Raw genomic sequence first — 19,896 nt, 5'->3', positions numbered from 1 at the left:
AGCTGTGCGAGAGAGCAGACCCTGGAGAGCTCCTTTCAGGTGTGGACACAGAGATGATTCTGTGGCCCTGGGGGAGCCAGCCAGCATCTGGGAGAGCCCCAAACCCTCAACTCTCTCTCTTTTGTAAGGAAGGAAAGCTTTAGTGAACTTGTGGGGCCAAAAGGACAACCTTGGCAAGGCAAAGAGATAGCAAGATCCCTAAGCCTGAGAGAGACTATATCAGATGCTAAGAAACTGAGCATCAGGAGAGCAGGAGCTGAGGGGAGCCAGTATCCCCATTTGCCTGGTCTTAGGGGTCACCCTAGCAGGATCCTGTGGAATTATTTGGAGAGGAGAAGGTGGGGCTTAGACAGGGCCCTGCTCACAGGAGGGGCTTAATAAATGTCTAGTGGATGAATACAAGAGTGGCACATAGAATGAACGAATGGACAAACTCAGAAATCTGCAGATCTGAAACAATATTACTTGGCTATGATACAGCGAGGACAGAAAGAAACAAACTGAAGGGTTATGGAGGATACTCACCCTGCCAACACCCCTCTTGCTGATTATCAAGACTCTGAGAGGAAGATGAAGTTGGGACCCCGAGCCCAATTCGACTCCTATAACTGACTGACTGGCTGACGCAGAACCGCTACGATCAAATATCTGCAATCCTGGCACTTGCGGGGTCTCCATCTGAGCACGCTATCTCCAGGCCTTGACACCCTCAGATGTGGGAGGTAAATATTATTAGCCCCAGTTTCCCAATGAGGAAGCAGTCGGAGATTGAGTGATTCGGCCAAGGTGATGCATGGCTGTGCAGGAACCAGCTCCAAGTTCCTGAGGCGGCCCGGCCCGGCCACCATCGCATCCTTACTTCAGTGAGAAAAAGTTGGCTTTGCCCATCTTCCCTGCACTCAGCCCTGGGTGCAAAGCCTGGGGAGATCCACAGGGAGACTGTGACCAGGTCCAGAGACTCAGGCACCTGGATTACTGGGGGCTCTCACTTAATCCACTCATCTATCAGTGAACATTACAGATGTGACTATAATTTAGTGGTAAATTAGGCAGCACAGGGAGAGTCAATTCTACTGGAGCTGAGGGGAGAGGGACAGCTATGTCTGTAAGCCAGTGAAAATAAAGTCAGGGAAACAATTGTAAGAAAGGTGCTAAGCAGCTGGAAATCAAGAGATGTGTGGCCTTTCGATTGGTGATGGGAGCAGGCATGAGGGGTGATGAGCACAGCAGAATGGTGAGTGGGCTGGTCCGATCAGGGCACCTACTCATTCATTCATTCATTCATTCATTCCATAACACTTCCTGAGCACCCGGGCTGGGCTATGCTTACAGCAGACCCTCTCCCTGCTGAGCTCCATTTCCAGTCCCGCAGGGAAGCAGAGGTTGAGCAAGTTGTTTTGGAGCATGGAGCACAAAGATGGGGGTGTCCAGGTGCCGAGGGCAGATGGAAGTACATGTTTTATCAGAAAGGTCAGGGAAAGCCTCCATGGGCTGAGAAGATGTGGACTTAGCAACGAGGTTTGCAGGGGGGAGACAGCCTTCAGCCTCAAAAGCTGGAGTTCCTACTGTTCATGGGCCACCAAGAAAGAGAAGGCTGGGGTGGGGACATTGAGACGTCCCCCTCTACCCTCAAAGCAGCTTCAGATCCCTGAAACAGGAGGCCAAAACGCCTCTTGCTTGTTAGATCCTCCAGTCCACACCTGAGCCCAAGAAGGAAGGGGCCACCCCCACCACCTGGAGGCTGGAGCATAGTGTCTCTGGGATGCCATTGGTCAGGTCAGACCACGGTCTCCCAACTGGAGGTCAGGCTTCCCTGGCCTGTGGTGGCCCAAGGGCATGGTCTGCACCCTGGTCAAGGGAAACTTGCCTCTCACTTGTGCCCAATTCTGTAAGCCTGCGCTCTACTTTGCTCTCCAAGCTCTGTGTCCTTCCACTAAGCGCACCGACTTCCTTCAAAAGGAAGGGCCCATTTTTCTCTCCCCATCTGTATGTCCAGGGGTTGTATCTGCCCCGAGGAGCTGTCTTGTTTCAATTTATCGTTTTAGCCTAGTTTGCACAAACGCATGGATGGCTACCAGGCAAGGGATACCTGTCACTGCTTGCCTGGCCCACAGCTGAGTGGGCAGTAGCATGTGTTTTGTTCTCAAAGACCCCAGTTACAACTGATTGGACCAGAGATGGACACGTGGTCCAGAGGGCAGCCAATCTCCAGGCTGGTTAGTGATCTATGACCTTGTGACATGGCACAAAAATGATAAGCACAGCCAATCAAGTGTCTCTCTTGAAAATCTGGACCAGAGAAGCCCAAAGCCTGAGCAATTAGGAGGGGGAGCCGGAGCTGTGAGCTTTTTGGGAAGAACCAAGTCTGAGAGGGCCTGCAGAGCAGAGGGCAGGCTTCTGCCACCCCGGGCAGTGTGGGTTGGCAAGACAGGCAGATTGACCTACTGGCCTGTCGGGAACATGGCTGAGCCACACTGATGCTTTGGTGAGCCCAGCTGAGTCTAAATCCACTTTCCAGCCTCGGCTGGATTGTCTAGGGGCACCCCTATCACCCCACACAAATCGTCCTGCACTGCTCCCCTTCATTTGCCCTAGCAAGTCTTTGTTCCTTGCTACATAGAGCCCTCTGGGGATGAAGGAAGGCGGGGTGTCATGTGAAGAGGGGGTTGGGTTTTTCCCTGTGCTAGGACACCCATCACTGTCATACTCAGGGCGTGGGGGAGGTGGGCACTGCCACAGGGGAGCCTGTCCCACCAAACAAGGTCCTCGCCCTCTGTCCCACAAGGCCCAGGAGGCTCTTACCGGAGGAGAATGCTCATGGATGTTGGTGCTGTAAGGCAGGTTGATGAAGATGGGGTCCATGTCCTGCACGTCTGTGATGATGATGGCCAAGTTGGCCAGCGTGGACAGGGGCCTGGTCTTGTCTTGATCCTTGGGGGACAAAAGTACACGCCTTCGGTTAAGTCATGTTGTGGACATGCACACATGTATACAACACACACACCTGCACACACGACCCCCAGGGCCATGAACATGTGTCCACATATATTAGCAAGCTCTCCCACACTCCCACAGGGAAGGGCATCAGCACCTGGAAATTCAAGAACTCAGGAACCCACAGTGATCTCCGACCTATGCAGGAAAACACGTACAGGGCCGCCCAGGTCCCGTGGAAGGTGGCTTATCAGGGTCACAAAGCAGGCTGAGTAGAACCCAGTCTTCTGCCCCCGGCCTGGCCTAGGCTGGACCACCCTGCACGTCCGTGGGTGGGACGATTGACTTGGGGTAAAAGATGGTGCTGGATTCAGCCAATGTGAATCCCACTGCCCCTCTCCATGCACACTTCCTGCACCCCCTCATCCCCGGGCAGCAAGTGAATGACTAGAGTGGGGATTCCTTAGGAGAAAGGCCCTTTGACCCCAGAAGGGGCTACTCTGGGACCTGTGTCCCTGCTCTGCATTTTGTATTTATTGATCAGGCAACTTTCCCATAGAACCAGCAGGGGGAGCTCCAGGGCCTGTGACATTTGGGGGACTCCAGGAAGGAATCCTGAGAGGTCATGTAGGCCATCTGCCTGTAGCCAGGCAGGCAGTGTTTATTATACCCGCCACGTTAGTTGGAAATTTAGTCCCATGAAAGCCCACCAAGAAAGAAAACCCGAAACCCACATTTTATTACCCTAAAATACTCGGGTCACTTAAATAGCCCACTACTATTGAATAACAATAGTCAACACGCAGAGCAGCTGTGTGCTAAATACAGATTATATACCAGGCACCGTGCGAGATACCTCATTTGCTTTTGTAGGTATTATGTATGCATTATTCAGATGAGTTTACAGAAACTCAGAAAGGTTGAGTAATTCGCCCAGAGTCACACAGCTGGTAAGTGTATAGCCAGGACTCAAACTTAGGTCCTTTTGTCACAAAAATCTGCCCTTAACGCTCTTGATTTAGGGGCCTAACATCAGCTCAGTCTCTGACTTGCTGTGTCACCTTGAGTAAGTTCTTTTCCTTCTTGGAGTCTCAATTTCCTTTTCTGTGAGATGCAGGGGCTCAAAGCAATGACCTCTATGGACCCTTGGGCTTCTAAATTCTCTGGTCTGGGATTTGGGGAGCAACTGTCCTCGGGTTAGACCTGCCTTAGTTAGTCTAGGGTGACCTGAACAGTGCAAGGCATTCCCCATGTTATAAGCCTAGTTATTGCTCCTGCCCTCCAAAGATAAGAGCTGTAGAGCCTTCGAGAGGGAAGGGCTAGTTGTTTTAGGAATCCTCAGGGGTAGCCAAAGAGGGAGCAGAGGGCTTTCGGTGATGGAGAGTGGGTACAGCAATGGAGGGGAGTCCGGAAGCAGGAGGAGCTGGGCAGAGGGACCACAGAGGAGACAGCCTCCCAGGCTCCAAGACCCTGTGCCCAGAGACTAGGCTTGGGGACTGCCCATGGTGAGAGCTCTCAGTCAGGGACCTGAATGACCGCAAGGCAGACAGCGCCAGAGGGGGAGGCCTGGCAGGAAGTCCTCGGACCTCTTGGGCAGGGACTGCCGGTGGTTCTGAGATGCCATTACCAGGCTTTGTGGGCAGCTGGCTTTGTCCAGCCTGGCACCTGCCCTCTCCATCCCACCATGGCTTTAGTCCTGCTCCGGACACAGATGCTCCCATCCAGTCCACCCAACTCCATGGCTGGGGAAAGGGGATGGCAGTGGGCATATATCTGCAGGGCAGGCACCTTGCCAGGTTTCCAGCTGTCACTCTGGGGCCTGCGGCTCTCAGCAGATTGTTCCCAGGGGAGTCCTCACGTTTCCCCACCCTGGTACCCACCCAGTAGTGGTTGGGAACTCACACTGCTGCCTGCAGTGCCACATAGGAGAATCTCCTTGGGGATATGCCCAGCAGCCAAGGACACAGTGCCAGCCCTGAGAGGGACTTGTGGATCAAGTGGGGGAGCCATGTTACCAAGGGAGTTCTCAGCCCCTCCTGTTCTGCCACTTCAAGGCCTGATTGCTGGGAGATTAGCAGCAATTTAACTGTATTCACCATCCCAGCTTGAGCCCAGGCCTCTTGACAGTCCTGGCCACCCAGATTTGTTTGTGCCCAGCTCTGGTCTCTTCCCCACCCCCTCAAAGCTATTTTTATAGTGGATACAAATTATCCCACAAGCACAGGTTCATAGCCAGATAGAGAGCAAGCATCTGCGTTTCTGGGCCCAGATGCGTGCAAATAGTGGCAGGAGGGGCACCACCCCAGGTGTGGGTGCAAGGGAGTGTGGAAGGGTACAGGTGTGTATAGAAAGCAGATTCTGGCTTGCAAGTCCCCCTTATCCCAGAAGTCAGGTTTACAAACAGCAGTACACGTTTCCTCCCAGGATACTAATGCTTAACCAGAGGAGAAGGAAAGAATGTGGGTGTAGTTTACAGTGGCTTCCCCAGGGGCCAGTGGACCAGGTACAAAGGAAAAGCTGCATTTTCTGGTTCTTGGGGCCCCTCTGCATCTTGATGAAGCCTGAGGGAACCCAATCTTTGAAAACCAGACTTTCCGTCCATCCCGTCCATCCCGTGTGTCTTTCTCAGAGATCTGGGCTCTGTGACCTGCTAAGTGGAGGGCCCAGAGCTACTGGCAGCCCCCACTGCAGTGACACAGAGCCAGGGAGTAGATGCAGTGTGTCAGGTAAATGGGTCCTGGAGAATCCAGAGGGACTCTGGTGATTTGTTTTGCTTTTGGTTTGAGCTTTATAAACAAACCTACTTGCCCTGCTACCAGCTGACGGCTCCAGCTGTGCCCGGAGGGAGTGGCCAGGAGTGGGAAAGAGTGGGGTGCTGGGTCAGACCCTACTGTGGGTGTGGCTTGCCTGTCCCCTACGCCCTCACAAACAGCTGGCGATGAAGGCAAGTGGCTGTGACGTTCTGGAGACTCCGAGACGCTTGGCCGTGGGCCACTGGACGGGGCCTCAGACAACCTGGGTTTGGGTTCCTCCTCCCCCACTACTCATTGGCTGTGCGTCTCAATAGTGACAGCCACAAAATAGGCTAATTATTCCTCTCACGCCTCCCTCTTCTGACTATCTCCTCCTGAAATTCCCAAGGCCTGGCACAGTGCTTGGCACAGATGGGTGCACCCTCCTGTGTAAGTGTCACCACTCTAGAGAGGTGGCCAGGCCCCCTCTGACTCCTGCATGTTGGGGGATGTCAGGACACAGCTGGGGTGAAACCTCTGTCCTGTGTTCCAGAGAGCGAGTGGTTGCCCTGCACTGTGAATGGCCTGTGGGGTTACCAGTGAGGTGCTGGAGCCCAGCTTCTAGGTGACCAGGGGCAAGTAACTGAACGGCTCCTCTACCTCAGTTTCCTCATCTGTAAACTGGGTATCTCAATCATATTTATGACACAGGGCTCTTGTGAGATTTAATGGAGACAATCCATGTGTGTGCTCAGCACGGTGCCAAGGACACAGCCCGAACCCTCGGTAATGTCAGGTGTCATTATTATTATCAGCAGCATCAGTACAGAACCTTGAGTAGCAGGGCACCAGGTGATGTTCTGTCACTCTCTTTGAGGGTGGGAGTAAGCCACCTCTGGAGGCCGGGGGCCCAACTGTGGCGACTCACCGTGGCGTTGACCGTGAGCTGGTAGCTCTGCGTGGTCTCGTAGTCCAGCTCCTGGATCACGGTGACGATGCCACGGGCGCTGTCAATGGCAAAGAACTCGGAGGGGGGCTGAAAGGAGTAGAGGACGCTGCCTCCTGCACCCAGGTCGGGGTCGGTGGCATTCACGATGAAAATGGGCGTCCCCACTGGTGTGTCCTGAGGTGAAGCAAAGCAAATAAAAGGGTGAGTGGAGCTCAGAGCAGCTGCCTTCATCAGTGATTATTCCCCCAAAGCCCATTAACCACGTCCCTCCAGCCAACCAGACCCACGGCCTTGTCATTTTTATTCTAAGAGGGTTCAGAGGAATTTAAAATGCGGTATCTATTTTTTTTTTCTTTTTTTGATGGCCTCCTGGTGGCTGTAACAGCGCCAGTTCCAAAGATGATCTGCCCATCCTGGAGTTCTGGATGAAAGCCTTTCAGTCCCTAAACCCCTGTTTCTTGGCAGTTTGGCTTCTTCTGTCGAGTGCACCCCGGCTGCCCAAGTCTCAGGCCTGGGCTAGTCTGGAGGACACCTGCAAGTGTGCGTGTCAAGGGGTTTCAAGGGCAGGGAGCTGGGAGCTGTGTGCTACAGGCATGTGGCGGGGTCCCTGTGGTGCTCTGCCTGGCACCACAGAGGTTATCTGTCTTGCCCTGGGGTGGGGCACACACATGCCATCCCTGACCATGGCAGCCTGTCACTAGAGGAACCTATAACACCTTCGCAAATGTCACCACGTCCTAGGAGCCTTCTGTGATTTCCTCTGCCATACAATGTGTACAGACCCCTTCTGACCTGTTAATGCAACTTCCTCACAGAGGCCTTCCAGATCCCTAAGGCAGGTGCGCTCCCACTACGCCCCCACCCGTCACGATTTATATTCAGGGTTCCACAGTACCCTGGAATTCTTCATCCCCCACATTTCTCTCCTAATTCCTTATTCAGTGCCTGTCTGCCCTCCTAGACCATGTGTTCCGTGGGAGCCGTGGAGCCAGGCGCACGGCAGCTATTCAATAAATATCATTTATGAAGACATGAAGAAATCTCTACAATAGCACTTAGCACATTACATTCTGAGTGTCTGTGTGTGTCCTCTGCCCACTGTCAGCTCTCATCACTGCAGCGCCCGCCACAATGCCTGGTAAGTAAGCTGTGCCTGTTGGGTGAGTGAATTTACTCATAATTTAGTGAGCTCTGGACACATCTGAGAACAGGCAATCCAACGTCAGAGACAAAAAGGTAAAACCAATCTTTGCTCCCATTGACTGTCTGACTATGTGCCAGGACCTGTCAGCTCTGTGACCAGTAGCTTTCTAAGTAGTAGCTATTATCCTGTTTTCGAAAAGGAACCTGAGGTTCAGAGAGGTTAAGTAACTTGCCCAAGTCACACAGCTAGGCAGTGCTAGGCCTTGAATTCAGGGCTAGCCCATGATCTCAAGCTCTAAACACTTCGCTAAAATACTAATGGCAGCTCTCTCCCTAACTCTTCTGCAAGATGCTGAGGTCAATGGCCAGCATGGGAGGTACCTCGTAGTCAGGAGTGTGGGACTGGCCTGTAAACTCCCTGAGGGCAGAGACACAATATTCCCAGTCCTGTGTTCTTTTTACATTGGGACAATGACTGGGTCCCTTCTGACACCTGCAGGGTTCTTTTCAAGAAGGGCATCCACATTGTTGCCCCGTCTCCATGCTCTTGGCCATACCTGGGCTCTGCATCGCTGCCTTGAGCAGCTTCTTTCTTCTTTGGGGACCAGGCTTAGGCCTGCCGATGGCCCTTCCCCAGGACTATCTGCTTGAGGCAAGCGTGTCCTTGATAAAGTCCCTCGTAGGCTGGAATGGGCCCCCAGGGAACACAGCCGCGGAGTGGCCATCATTTCTGAGTGTGCTGATTCTCTCCATCACCAAGTGTCAGCTCAATGCACAGGCTCGGAGGGCAAGAGGCAGCCAGGGGAGCTCCTTCCCCCCCACACCACCCATGATGCCCCAGTGCCCCTTCGCATAGAACGTAGGCCCTCACAGTCAGGCCCTGTCTCCTCCTTCACACTATTTCCTGGCAGGCATGGCTTCCTGGCCTTTTAGCTAAGATCATGGGTGGTCTCTGTTCTTATCAATTATAACAATATTTCCTGGCAGGTAGCGCTATTTGTACTTCTTGAACCCAGTAGGCTCCCTCACGCCTCTGGTCTTCTGAACCTGCTTTTCCTTTGCTAGGTCTGCCCTCCCCAGCTCAGTGGCATGGAAAACATATGCTCTCTTTCCCTCCAAAAGAAAATCAAGTGTGCAAGGGGGCAGAGCGAACAAGTGCGAGGATTTCAGGATGGACAGGCTTCGGTTGGAACCCCAGCCGCGCTGTGTCTTTGGGCGAGTTACTTAATAACTCTGATCCTTAATCCCCTCTCTGTACACTGAAGTTAATCATACCTCAGAGGGTTAGTGTGAAGAGTACAGGAGCTCATGAGTGTAAACTACCCAGCATATAATAAGTAAGTGCTTAGAAGATGGCAGTGGTGATTTTATTGTCTGAATACCTTCTAGAAGACTAAACAACACCTTCAAGTGCAGGGCAGGGAGGTGTCAAGAAGCAGGATGAATCTGAAAGATACTGCGAGGGGCACCCTTGTCTGCACCCCCAGAACTACTGGGTACCCTGTTCTGCCTCCACCTCCCCCTCCACCTCCCTACTCCAGGGTGACCTCAACAGACTGTATCCCCAGGTTTCCTTGCTGGCTGGCTACTGCCCGTGGAGGTGCTGGTAGGAGCTCAGAGTTTGGGGGGGAGGCAGAAAGAGACATGGTTTGGGGTATTACTTCCCTGCTCCCTCCAGCGCCAGCCCAGCAGCCCCAGCTGTCCCCTCCCCTGCCCCCTTCAGCCCCAGGGGTAGAAGAACTCCCCACTGCTGCTAGTCTCTGGTACTTTAGTATCTCTCAATGCCCCTCGCCCTGCCCACCCCTCTGTAAGCTGTCTCTTCACTGAAATGCCCTTATTGGAACTGAGATGAACCGTTTCTTGGGGGACCCTGATGAATACAGGCACTCTGCAAATACCGTGTTTCCCCAAAAATAAGACCTAACTGGAAAATAAGCCCTAGCATGATTTTTCAGGATGACATCCCCTGAACATAAGCTCTAATGTGTCTTTTGGAGCAAAAATTAATATAAGACCTGGTCTTATTTTCGAGGAAACATGGTACAAGTCACCACGTGCAAAGCCCAAGACTGAACTCCCTGGCGTGGGGTTCAGTGAAACCAACCTCCGCCCTGACATTCCACCGTGGTCACTGGTCTTGAGGAGATCTTAAGACGTTCTCTCTCTTTCCGCCCCTCTCAGAGCCAACAAGCTCAGGACACGAGAGCCAGAGTCAGCCCCATGCTCCAGAGCAAAACACTCCATCGGGGCCTGTGGTTCCTGCCACAAGAGGGACGCTGCTCCGACTTCAGAGCTGCCAGCCCCCTGTGAGGTGACTAGACAGCACTTCAGAGCACATCCCACAAGGAGTGCCCGGAGGCAGGCGAGGGATGGCTCCCCAAGAACCCACCCCTTCCTCAGGGAGGAGAGGACATTTCCCCTCACCATATTGTATGGTCTCTGAGCATCTGACCCCAGGATTTAAGAGCAAGATCCCAGAAGACAGAGGAAAAGGGGAAGAAGAAGGGCTGGTCCTGTGTCTGACCTTCTTGGCTTTGATGTTTCATGCCCTGCAGTGGAAACCCGTTTAATTTCTGCATAACTTAGAAAAGGTTTTAAATAGGCCTGGCAAAGAGCCATACATATACTTAGAAGGAACAAGCCATTGGAGAGAAGAGAATGCTGACTTCCTGTGTTTCAGGTCCTGGGCGCCATGCTCTGTCAGGGAAATGAGATGGGGCAGGGGCACTCCAGTGTGGACACCAGGGGCTCCTCCGAGCACACAGCTGCTGTTCCATGGGCATGTGCAGATGTGCTCACAGGACTCTGCAAGCAGATTTCCTCTGTGGCGCCAGATGCATCTGGGTTTCCAAGTACACTTCAGGCAGTAAAACTTAGTGGCTCAGAGAGTGGGCTCTCTAAGTTTGAGTCCCAGCCTTTCCACGTATTGGCTGGAGATCTCAGCCATATGCTGTTAAACTTACTCTTTTGGCCTCAGTTTCCTCACGTAAAGGAAAATGGATCTGTTAACGGTGCCTACCTCCTAGGGTTATAAGAAAGATTATATGACATAAGGTGTGGGAATAAAAAAAAAGCTTCTCCCTGAGCCAGGCACATGACAATATTGAGCATTACTCAATAAATGGTCATTGCAATTATTATTATGGTAATAAAATACCATCACAGGCAGCATGAGAGAAGCCCTATTTAAAGGGGGCGGTATTAGAAAATGCAAACAGTCAATCAATCTCTTCGTCATGAACTTAGACAAATGGGCATTTTAAAATTCAGAAAGAGAACACCTCTATTGATCGGTTCATGGTTGCTGCAAACAGGGTCAGTCATGGTGGGAGACCCTCTGGAGACCCTCTAATGTGTATTTGAAGAGCCTGTGAGAGGAAGGGTGGCATCTGAGGCAAGGGTGGGAGTGGTGCTTGGAGGCCAAGGAAGCTCCTGAACACAGAGGCCAGGCCTGACCAAGCACCACTCAGGGATGGGTGAATGTAGGAGCTGAAAGCAATCTTGGGGATTATCCAGCTCGGCCTGACCATTTTACAGATGTAAAAAGTAAGGGCATGTGCCTTGCTCTAGGTCTCACTGGTGGTTAACAGCAGAGCTGTGACTGGGAATCAGGTGGCTTGACTCATACATAGTACTTTTTTCACCTCATCCACAGATGCCAATCACTGCTTCCCCGCCCCACCTTCCTTCCAAGTAAAGATGCTCTTTATACCCCCAGTTCTCTGTGCTCAAGAAGATGGGTGGATCTAGGTGGCCATGTTTGTACCAAGTGATGTCAGACCCAGGCCACATCTGATTGGTCCAGGGGTGACCAGCTGACTCTAATAGCCCAATCAGATTGGGCCTTGGAAGTTAAATGAATTTTCTGTGGGAACCTGAAAAAGAAGTTTCTTGCCACCTGGTTAGGCTGGTGGGGGCACCATGACAGGCTGAAACCCACAGTTACAGGGTGGCAGAGAAGCCATGGTCAGGCAGAGGAAGCCCATCTTCAGTGAGAAGAATGGAGCGCAGTGAGGGAGAAAGGCAGAGACAAGGGGCTCTAGGAACCCCCCTGCCCGGGTCTTCACAGGCCCTGTCTGGGTTTCATTTTCTGTCCCTGGCTGTGGTGCTGAGACCTGATCTGTGCTGGCCTTCCTGCAGCACCCTTTTTGTTCACGCTGGCCTCTGTGGGTCTCGGCTCCTCTCCCCTGGCCCCCCAGAACATATCCAGCCCCAGGCAAGGCCCCCTCGTTCCTGCAACCCTGCCCCAGGCTCTCCCTGACCCTCCTTGCTGCTGCAATTTTGCCTCTTTAATGCCCACAGCTGGGCCACAGAAAGCAAAGTTCCTGGCCACCGCTCCTAGACTGCTGAGGGCACAGGAGATGATAATAGGGGGAAGAATAAGTTGGCCTGGATGAATGAACCCAGGTTCCCTCTTCTTTTTAAGTTCTAACACTACTTTTAACATGCAAATTCCCTCAGGTCACTGCAGTGACCACCAAGCATGTGGGAGTGGCAGAAGACAACTTGGTCATGGGCTTGACACAATCCGACTGGACAGACCTGGAGAAGAAACACCTCACAGAGCCAGACTCTGCCCACCTGGAGACAAGGAGACCAGGAAGAAGGTGCCCCTGTGGTGTCTGGGCTGGGGGTTCGGTGTCTACTGACAGGGTGGGCCTCGGCCGTGGAGGCAGGGCCAAAGGACCATTTCAGCTGGGGGTGGGGCTGCCCCATTCTAGGGCAACTTCTCCCCACATGCTCACTGTAGAAACTGGCTCTGGGTCCACCTTCTTGCTGGAAAGGAGCAGCTGGTCTTTGGAGGAAAAACCCCAAGGGGAGTGATTACTCCTGCTTCTAAAGCAAGCTTCGTAGCACACTTCTCTGCCCCAGCTCTACTTTCAGCGCTCTTTCCTCCAAGGCAGCCCTTGTCCAATCTCGCACGGCTTCTGGTCCACTTGAAGGGAAATCTCCCACAATGCACCACTCATGATTCCTGGGAGCCGGGGAGTGTGTTTTTGGCACAATCCCGTGCAAAACTCTTGCGCCTGCCTGGCTGTCCCTTTCAGCAAGGGGCCCACTGCAGGCAGGGCACAGACAGGGCAGACCCTTACCTCTTCTAGTTCCCATTTAAGCTCCACGTCACTTCTGATGGACCTGCTGTAAATGGGCCACCCTGTGCAATTCACAGACAAATAAATCTTTTTGCTACTCCTGGGGTGACAAGGGAATAGACTCTGGGAAAGTTCTGCCGTGCAAGGGATCTTGTTCGTTAATAATAATGATAAATAGCTCACTTCTCACATGCAGTGTGAGTTACATTACACTCTGGGCTTCTACAGGGGTGGCTCCAGGTGCTGACTGCAACATGTGGGGGTGTGCGTTGTGCAGTGAGGGAGAAAGAGGGCCAGACAGAGAGAGGCAGAGAGGGAGGGTGGAGAAAACAAAGATGGAGAGAGTGTAAAGAAAGGAGAAGGGGAGAGAAGGGTGAGGGAGAAGGGAAGGCTACAGGGGGACAAAGAAAAACAGGATGTGATGGTGAAACAAGCAGAACTGGGCGGGGGGCAAAGGGAAATGGGGATGAGGGGGGAGAGCGTCTGTAAGAGAAAAGAGAAGGAAGGAAAGTTGGGGAGAAAGTGACTAACTCAAATGGGAAAAAAAATTTTCAGAAGCAAAGCTGTGAACAAAGGAAAAGAGGGATAAAAATTTGAGGTGGCAATTCTACTCGTAATTTTTTGAGGAACCTCCACACTGCCTTCCATAAGGGCTGCACCTGTCTGCATTCCCACCAACAGTGTATGAGGGTTCCTTTTTCTCCACAGCCTCTCCAACACTTGTTACTATTTGTCTTATTGATGATAGTAAGGGGATCAAATACATGGTGATGGAAGGAGAACTGACTCTGGGTGGTGAACACACAATGGGATTTATAGATGATGTAATACAGAACTGTACACCTGAAATCTATGTAATTTTACTAACAATTGTCACCCCAATAAATTAAAAAAAAAATTAAAAAAAAAATTGAGGTGGCAAGAGAAAGGAAGATAGGAGAAAGAAAAGGATGCAGCCACACCCTCTCATGCTCAAGGTGCACTTCCCTCATTAGATGTATTCTGTACTCTCAACCAAACCTCAGCAACAAGGCCTACCATTTCCACCATAGGTGTGACCTCTAAAGGCATTATTAATATTTATGGAATGCTTGCTAGATGCCGCCACAGTCTTTAATATCTTATTATAAAGCCTGTTATAAAATGTATTAGTAATAAATTCCTGACAGATGGAGTTCTGACAAGGTGTGGGTGCCTCTGTGGATCCGAGCTGGGAACAGACCCTCCTGGAAGCCATGCGTGCTGCACAGAGGCTGGCTGTGGGTCCCTGAGGCGGGTGGGGGAGGGGAGAGAATCAACTCTCCATCAGTCAGCATTTTTACACATCACATCTCATTACTTCCTTTTCCCAGGTGGGAGAAATGGAAGCTCAGAGAAAGGAAGCAACTTGTCCAAAGTCACATAGTTCGTAAGTGGTGGAATCAGGATTCAAATTCAGCTCACCTCTCTGTCCCCAGACCTTGGAGACCCCAGAAATGAAGGTGGAGAGTGGGCTCAGGGTCCCTGCTTAAGCGTGGCTGATTCAATCAGTTCCCTCTACAGAAGAGATGGGGGCTTTAAGTTGCCCGGATTAGTGAAGAGAGGGTTGATGGGAAGCTTTAGCTCCAAAAAAATTTCAGAAGTAAGAGGGTATCTCAAAATTTCCACACTTTCACTGGGGATCAGGAAATGCACTCTCACTGTGACAAGAACAATTAAAGTCAGAAATAAAGGCCTTTCTGACAAGGGTGCACCTGGGGAAAAAGGGAGGCATCTTTGTATCTCACCGAATGCTACAGCAGACACCTCTTCTCTGGTGACCCTGGAGGTGGGGGCTTACTGGGGCGTTCAGGGAGGATATTACCTCCAAATATGAAGTCTTGTGGGATTCCAGCTAAATGGGGGAGGACAAGTGGGATCTGTGGAAACATGCGCTGTATTTCTTTCTTAACTAGACAATAAGGCATATATGGGTACCAGCTGAGAGCAGTGTCCAAAGAGAGAAACAGTGCAGGGAGGAGAACCAGAAGAGGCAGGTGCCCACAGCCTGAATGGATGTCTCAGATGGTCCCATTCTGGTCAGGGAAAGGGCACAGCCGTGTGTGCACAAACCCACATGCATACACACGTGCTCCAGCACCTCTCTCTGCAGAGGAGTCAGGAAGAGATCACGTCACATCTCTTCTTTCAACCAGTGTCTGCTCTCTCGGATGATTTGCACTAGACTCTAAAAGGTGCTGGGTCTGCTCTGAGAGCTGCGGCAAGCTGCCACGTGGAGGTGCCAGCTCTGTGGACAGAAGCAGCCCCAGAGGGCTGGGCCCTGAGTCCCACATACCCTGACATGGCTCAAGCACTTTCCATGGGCTGAGCTGGCCTCCCCAGCTGTTCCACATCTCCTTGGAGCCAGCTCAGCGCTCCCCACCCCTGATTCCCTCCTCCTTCTCAGCCTACAGCTGTGTAACTGCCCACTCTAAATCCCAGGAAGACATTCATGAAAGTGCTTACCGAATGCTCCTCCTGACTGCCCAATGTTTGCCAGGTCCTCACCTGCTGAAGTGGTCTCAGGCTTGCCCCTTTCTCTTGCCTCCCACTCTTCTTCAGTCACCAGGGCCTGTCAATTCTTCCTCCAACATTCCTCAAATCCTTCCCTTTCTCTTTGCAATTTACCTTGGCCAACTCCGCAGTCCTAGCTCTGTCACTTGCACAGAGAAGGCATTCGATAAATGTTTTAACAGAATCAGGACTTCCATTAAATATGGCATGTTGAACACATCCATTTACTTCTGTTTTTGGCCCGACCCCTCGCCAAATGACGTCAAATAACAATATGGGAATTATAGATGCATAAATCCATAAGGGCAAAAAGAATAGAAGAGGAGATGACAGCAGATTGAGAGATGTCAACAAAATCCTGGAAACAAAACAGATGGAGCTGGAAACTGCTGTAAGAGGGAGGAAAAGCCAATAGGCTGGTGTCTCAGAACCCTGGAAAAGCTCAGGAACTGGAGACACCAGGTGATGCTGAAAACAGGAAGACTGGCTAAGAATCTTTAAGAAAAGTGGTTAGACCCCTAGATGCCTTCCCAGCTCTTGCAGGAGACAGGAAGTTTACTTTGATGAGGGACTGAGTTGATTGGGTTCTGAATCAGCTGGATAAGGCACTGAAAACAGGGAGGTGAAGTGAAAATCTGCATCTCCCCTCCCTTCCTATGCCCAAACAGGCCTCTTCAGCCAGTTAGCCTCCTGAAGACTGACAGCCAGGCAGGAGATAGGAAAACTGGCCCAAGAGAAAACACAAATGTTAACACATTGGAGTTCCCATAAAAAACAGCCAGGTCCTCACCTAATCATCCCACAGTGAAGCCCACTGGTTAACAAGCAGCCTCCCACCCCACGCTGCCCTAACACACACAGTGAGCATCCAGACAGCCAAACGTGAACTCATTCTCAAATATGAACAAACTACTAGGAGTCACTAAACATTTGAGAAAAGTCTCTAATGTTAAAGATGGGGCAGCAGGGAGATAGTAAAAAGAAATAACAACAATAAGTATCTTTAACATCCTTAGAGAGACAAGACATAGTATCTTTGAAATAAGAACATTTCAAGAGAAAGGAAAAAGAGCTACAAAAAATGAAAAACTCCTCCAAGAAGATTGAAAAACAAAGTTAAAGAAATTTCTCCAAAACTAGGACAAAACTCCAAGAGATGGAAAATGGGGGAGAAAAGTAAGAAAATTAGAGAAGCAGTTCAGAAGATCCAACATCCAATTAATAAGGATTCCAGAGAGAGGAAACAGCAAATGAAGGGGAGGAAATTAGCCGAGAAGTAAGGTGAGATAACCTCCCACATCTGAAAGACATTTCCAGATCAAAAGAGACCAATATGTGTTGAGAAGAGAGACCCACAGCATAAAACTATGAAGTTTCAAAGCACTGAGTATTTTTTAAAAAAAATCCTAGAGACTTTCAGAGAGAAAACAAAAGACTATGTTCAACGGATCAAGAATCAAAATGGCATCAAAGTTCTTGACAGTGACATTACAGACTAGAACACAAAAGAGAAATGACTTCACATTATAAGGAAAACTATTTTCATTCTAGAATTTCGTACCCAGCCAAACTATCAACAAATACAAGTGCAGAATAAACATATTTTTCAAAAAACAATTTTTTTCCCCCATGAATCCTTTTTCTGGAAATTACTGAAGGATGTATTCCACCAAAATGAGGGTGTAAACCAAAAAAGAAAAAAAATATGGGATCCATGTAACAGAGGAACTAATATAGAAGAGAGACAAAGAAACTCTCAGGGTGATTTTCCCCTTCTCCTCCATGCCCACCCACATCAGTCCTCTTTAGCCATTCAGCCTCCAGAACAGCAAGCAAGTTGGAGCACAGCCTGTCTGAATTGGAGCAGGGTGAATGCTGCAAGAAAAATACAAACTGAATTTAGAATCAATATAATTTTATCATACTGAGAGGAGGTATTCAATAATGTCAGAATATTCAGGGTTGAATAAGGGATAGGTTCATAGAACACTAAGCAAACAAACAAAAAAGAGGTGATTATTAACTCTAGAGAAAACAAAGAAGGACATATAATTACAGTACACTATGTGGCTCCGCTGTGAATAGTAGTTACATAATCCTAATGCATACACTAAATGCTGTTTGAGCAAAAAGGAGAGATATAATTTCGTTGGGAGGATAGGTGTAGCACATTAAGAGTGGTGTGTGTATCTGTGTGACAGAGATGAGGTAGACGATGGTGTAAAAGAGCAGTTTTCATGCTTCATAGCCAGAAGTCAACAGATAATGTCTAAAACTGAAAAATGTATAAGCAAGTGATTTGGAAATAAAAAAGGTAAATATCATAAATTGAACAAAGTTGTCTCAGGGTGGTAATCAGGAGTGGAAAAGGGTGAGGCAGGGCACTGCTGTTTTTACTATAAGACTAGCTTTACTATTTGACTTTTAAGCTCATACGTATGTGATTTTGATAAAAATATAAAAAATTGGAAATCAATGTATCTCCCTATGGCTGGACCACTGAGGTAGCCTCCCCCTTCAGCCCTGACCCTGTAATTGATCCCAGAAAGTCACTGCCCTAAAGCACTGATCTCCATCCCATTTTCCTCCTCAAACATTATCATTAGCTCCTCTTTTACCTCCAAGGCAAAGTCTCCTAGACCTTGAACATCACCAGTCTGATCAAAGCTTTCCTCTCTAAACCCCTCTTCCATTTTTGCCGCACTGAGACCCTCTGCTTCTGTCAGACTGTTCCACATAGCATCCTCCAGAGTGTAGGCCCACCTTTAGGCCTTTGCTCATGCTGCTTCTGTTTTCTGCTATTTTCTCTGGAGAGCAGATGTCGTCACCAAGCATATGGGATTGATGCTCCTCCCCTCTCCAGAAAAGTCTGTTTGTTCCCCCAGGTTTCTAGACACGCATGTCCAGGCTCAGGTTGAGACACCCTCTCCCACCCCCCCACCCAAGTATGGACCCTGGTCTTTACACAGATGATGGTGGACATGCAGGGCTGGGAGAATCTCAAAGAAGGACAACTGGGGACTTCCTCCGTTCTCAGGAGCTTGATTTTCAAAGCCAGAGGTGATACCCACGTGTGAAATGGCCCCAGCTCCTTTTGATCCAGAGATGAAGGAGATCCTAGGTGATTTTTCTCACCCTCCCTCCATTGCAGCACCCCCACCCAAGCCCAGTAACCTTCCTGTAGAAGGAGTGACACCAGAGTTCTAAGAGTCCCCCACCCAGTGCCACCTCCCATTAGCACCCACATCCCAGGGCTGTCATGCCCTTGCCTTCCTGCAGGAACCCTTTCCACCCTCTCACGCGCTGACTTGCAGGTGCTGAGGGAAGGAGCATGTGTTAGCACAGGGCATTGTGCAACATGGACAGCGTACAGCTGGCAGACCAGCCCAGCCGCTGGCGGAAGGCCACGCGCAGAGAGGAGACAGGAAGGGCCATGAGGGTGGGCAGCCCCAGTGACGACTCTGGCCTCAGTCTCCATGACATGATGCTTTCAACACCAGGCAGTGCCAGCCCTCCCTCAGGGGCTGGGCTTCCACTCCCCTCTCGATGGCATGAGAGGAATAACCAGAGTACAAGCACGCATCCAGGCCTCAGCTTACCCTCCCACCTTTCCCCAACCTGAGAGGTTTGCCTGATTGGCTCTGGGGAGCTTTGCTCTCTCCCTCCCCTGGTAGGAACTTGGAAACCAGCTTCAAAAGATTCATTCAGTGGTGATTACCCCCATGCACATTGGCCTGATTGGAAAAAGCCCAGAAACAACTGTCCTGAATTGCCGGGTAACATTCTGGCTCTCCAATACCAATCTGTGTGACTTTGAGCATCAATGCAAACAACTAGTTCCTCAGTTTCCTCATCCAGAAAATGGGTATAGCAATCCCTGCAATGCCATCCACGTAGAGCTGCAGGGGAGATAAAGTGAGTTGATGGTGGGAAAGCACTTGGAAAACTCAAAGGCCAAAACAAAAATCACCACCTTCTACAGCGGTACGACATTCTAGAGAAAAAACTAGGGCCATCTAGGGGTTCTAGGTTCAGAAGGTGACAGTGTCAAGTGTCACCAGGAAGGTTCTGGAAGTGGAGGAGTCAGTTATCAGAAGCTGTCCAATTCTTTCACCTATTGATCCCAAACACATTTATGGAGCAACACAGTATGAGACTGTGCTGGCCACACTCACATTCCTTATTTTTCCAACAGAAAAATGGTTACGAGCAATTACAAGTGGTTACTTATGGTGAGAAAAACAGACACAATAAAGGGAGGCTTTGCAGGAGCAAAGGCATCAGGGAATTGTGGTCTGAGTCCCAGCTCCACCCCTTATTCTACTTCATGACTCGACGGAAGTTAGGCAGCCTCTCTGAGCCTCAGTTTCCTTGTCACGAGATGGGCACAATATGAAAATTTGCTTCATGGGGTTATTGTGATGCTACAGGACATAACACATAGCAAGTGCTTAGGGAATAATAGGTGCTCCATAAATCTTAGGCTCTATCATAATGTATCACGTCATGGAAT

General features: G+C 50.3%; 1 protein-coding gene across 1 annotated transcript in view; it reads right to left on the bottom strand.

Moving 5' to 3' along the window:
• CDH23 (cadherin related 23) overlaps nt 1-19,896 on the bottom strand; it is a 393,436-nt gene that overhangs the window by 227,644 nt on the left and 145,896 nt on the right. The window contains exons 7-8 of the mRNA XM_088792050.1: nt 6,595-6,789; nt 2,803-2,931 (exon numbers count right to left, since the gene is read on the bottom strand). Coding sequence (XP_088648176.1) covers nt 2,803-2,931; nt 6,595-6,789 — 324 coding nt within the window. The remainder of the gene's footprint in view (nt 1-2,802; nt 2,932-6,594; nt 6,790-19,896) is intronic.

Source organism: Rhinolophus sinicus, chromosome 15, assembly GCF_057876585.1.
Source record: "Rhinolophus sinicus isolate RSI-liver-muscle chromosome 15, RSI-T2T, whole genome shotgun sequence".
Classification (NCBI taxonomy): Eukaryota; Metazoa; Chordata; class Mammalia; order Chiroptera; family Rhinolophidae; genus Rhinolophus; species Rhinolophus sinicus.
The sequence above is the reverse complement of the archived record's forward strand: the minus strand, read 5'-3'. Positions and strand labels throughout refer to the sequence as shown.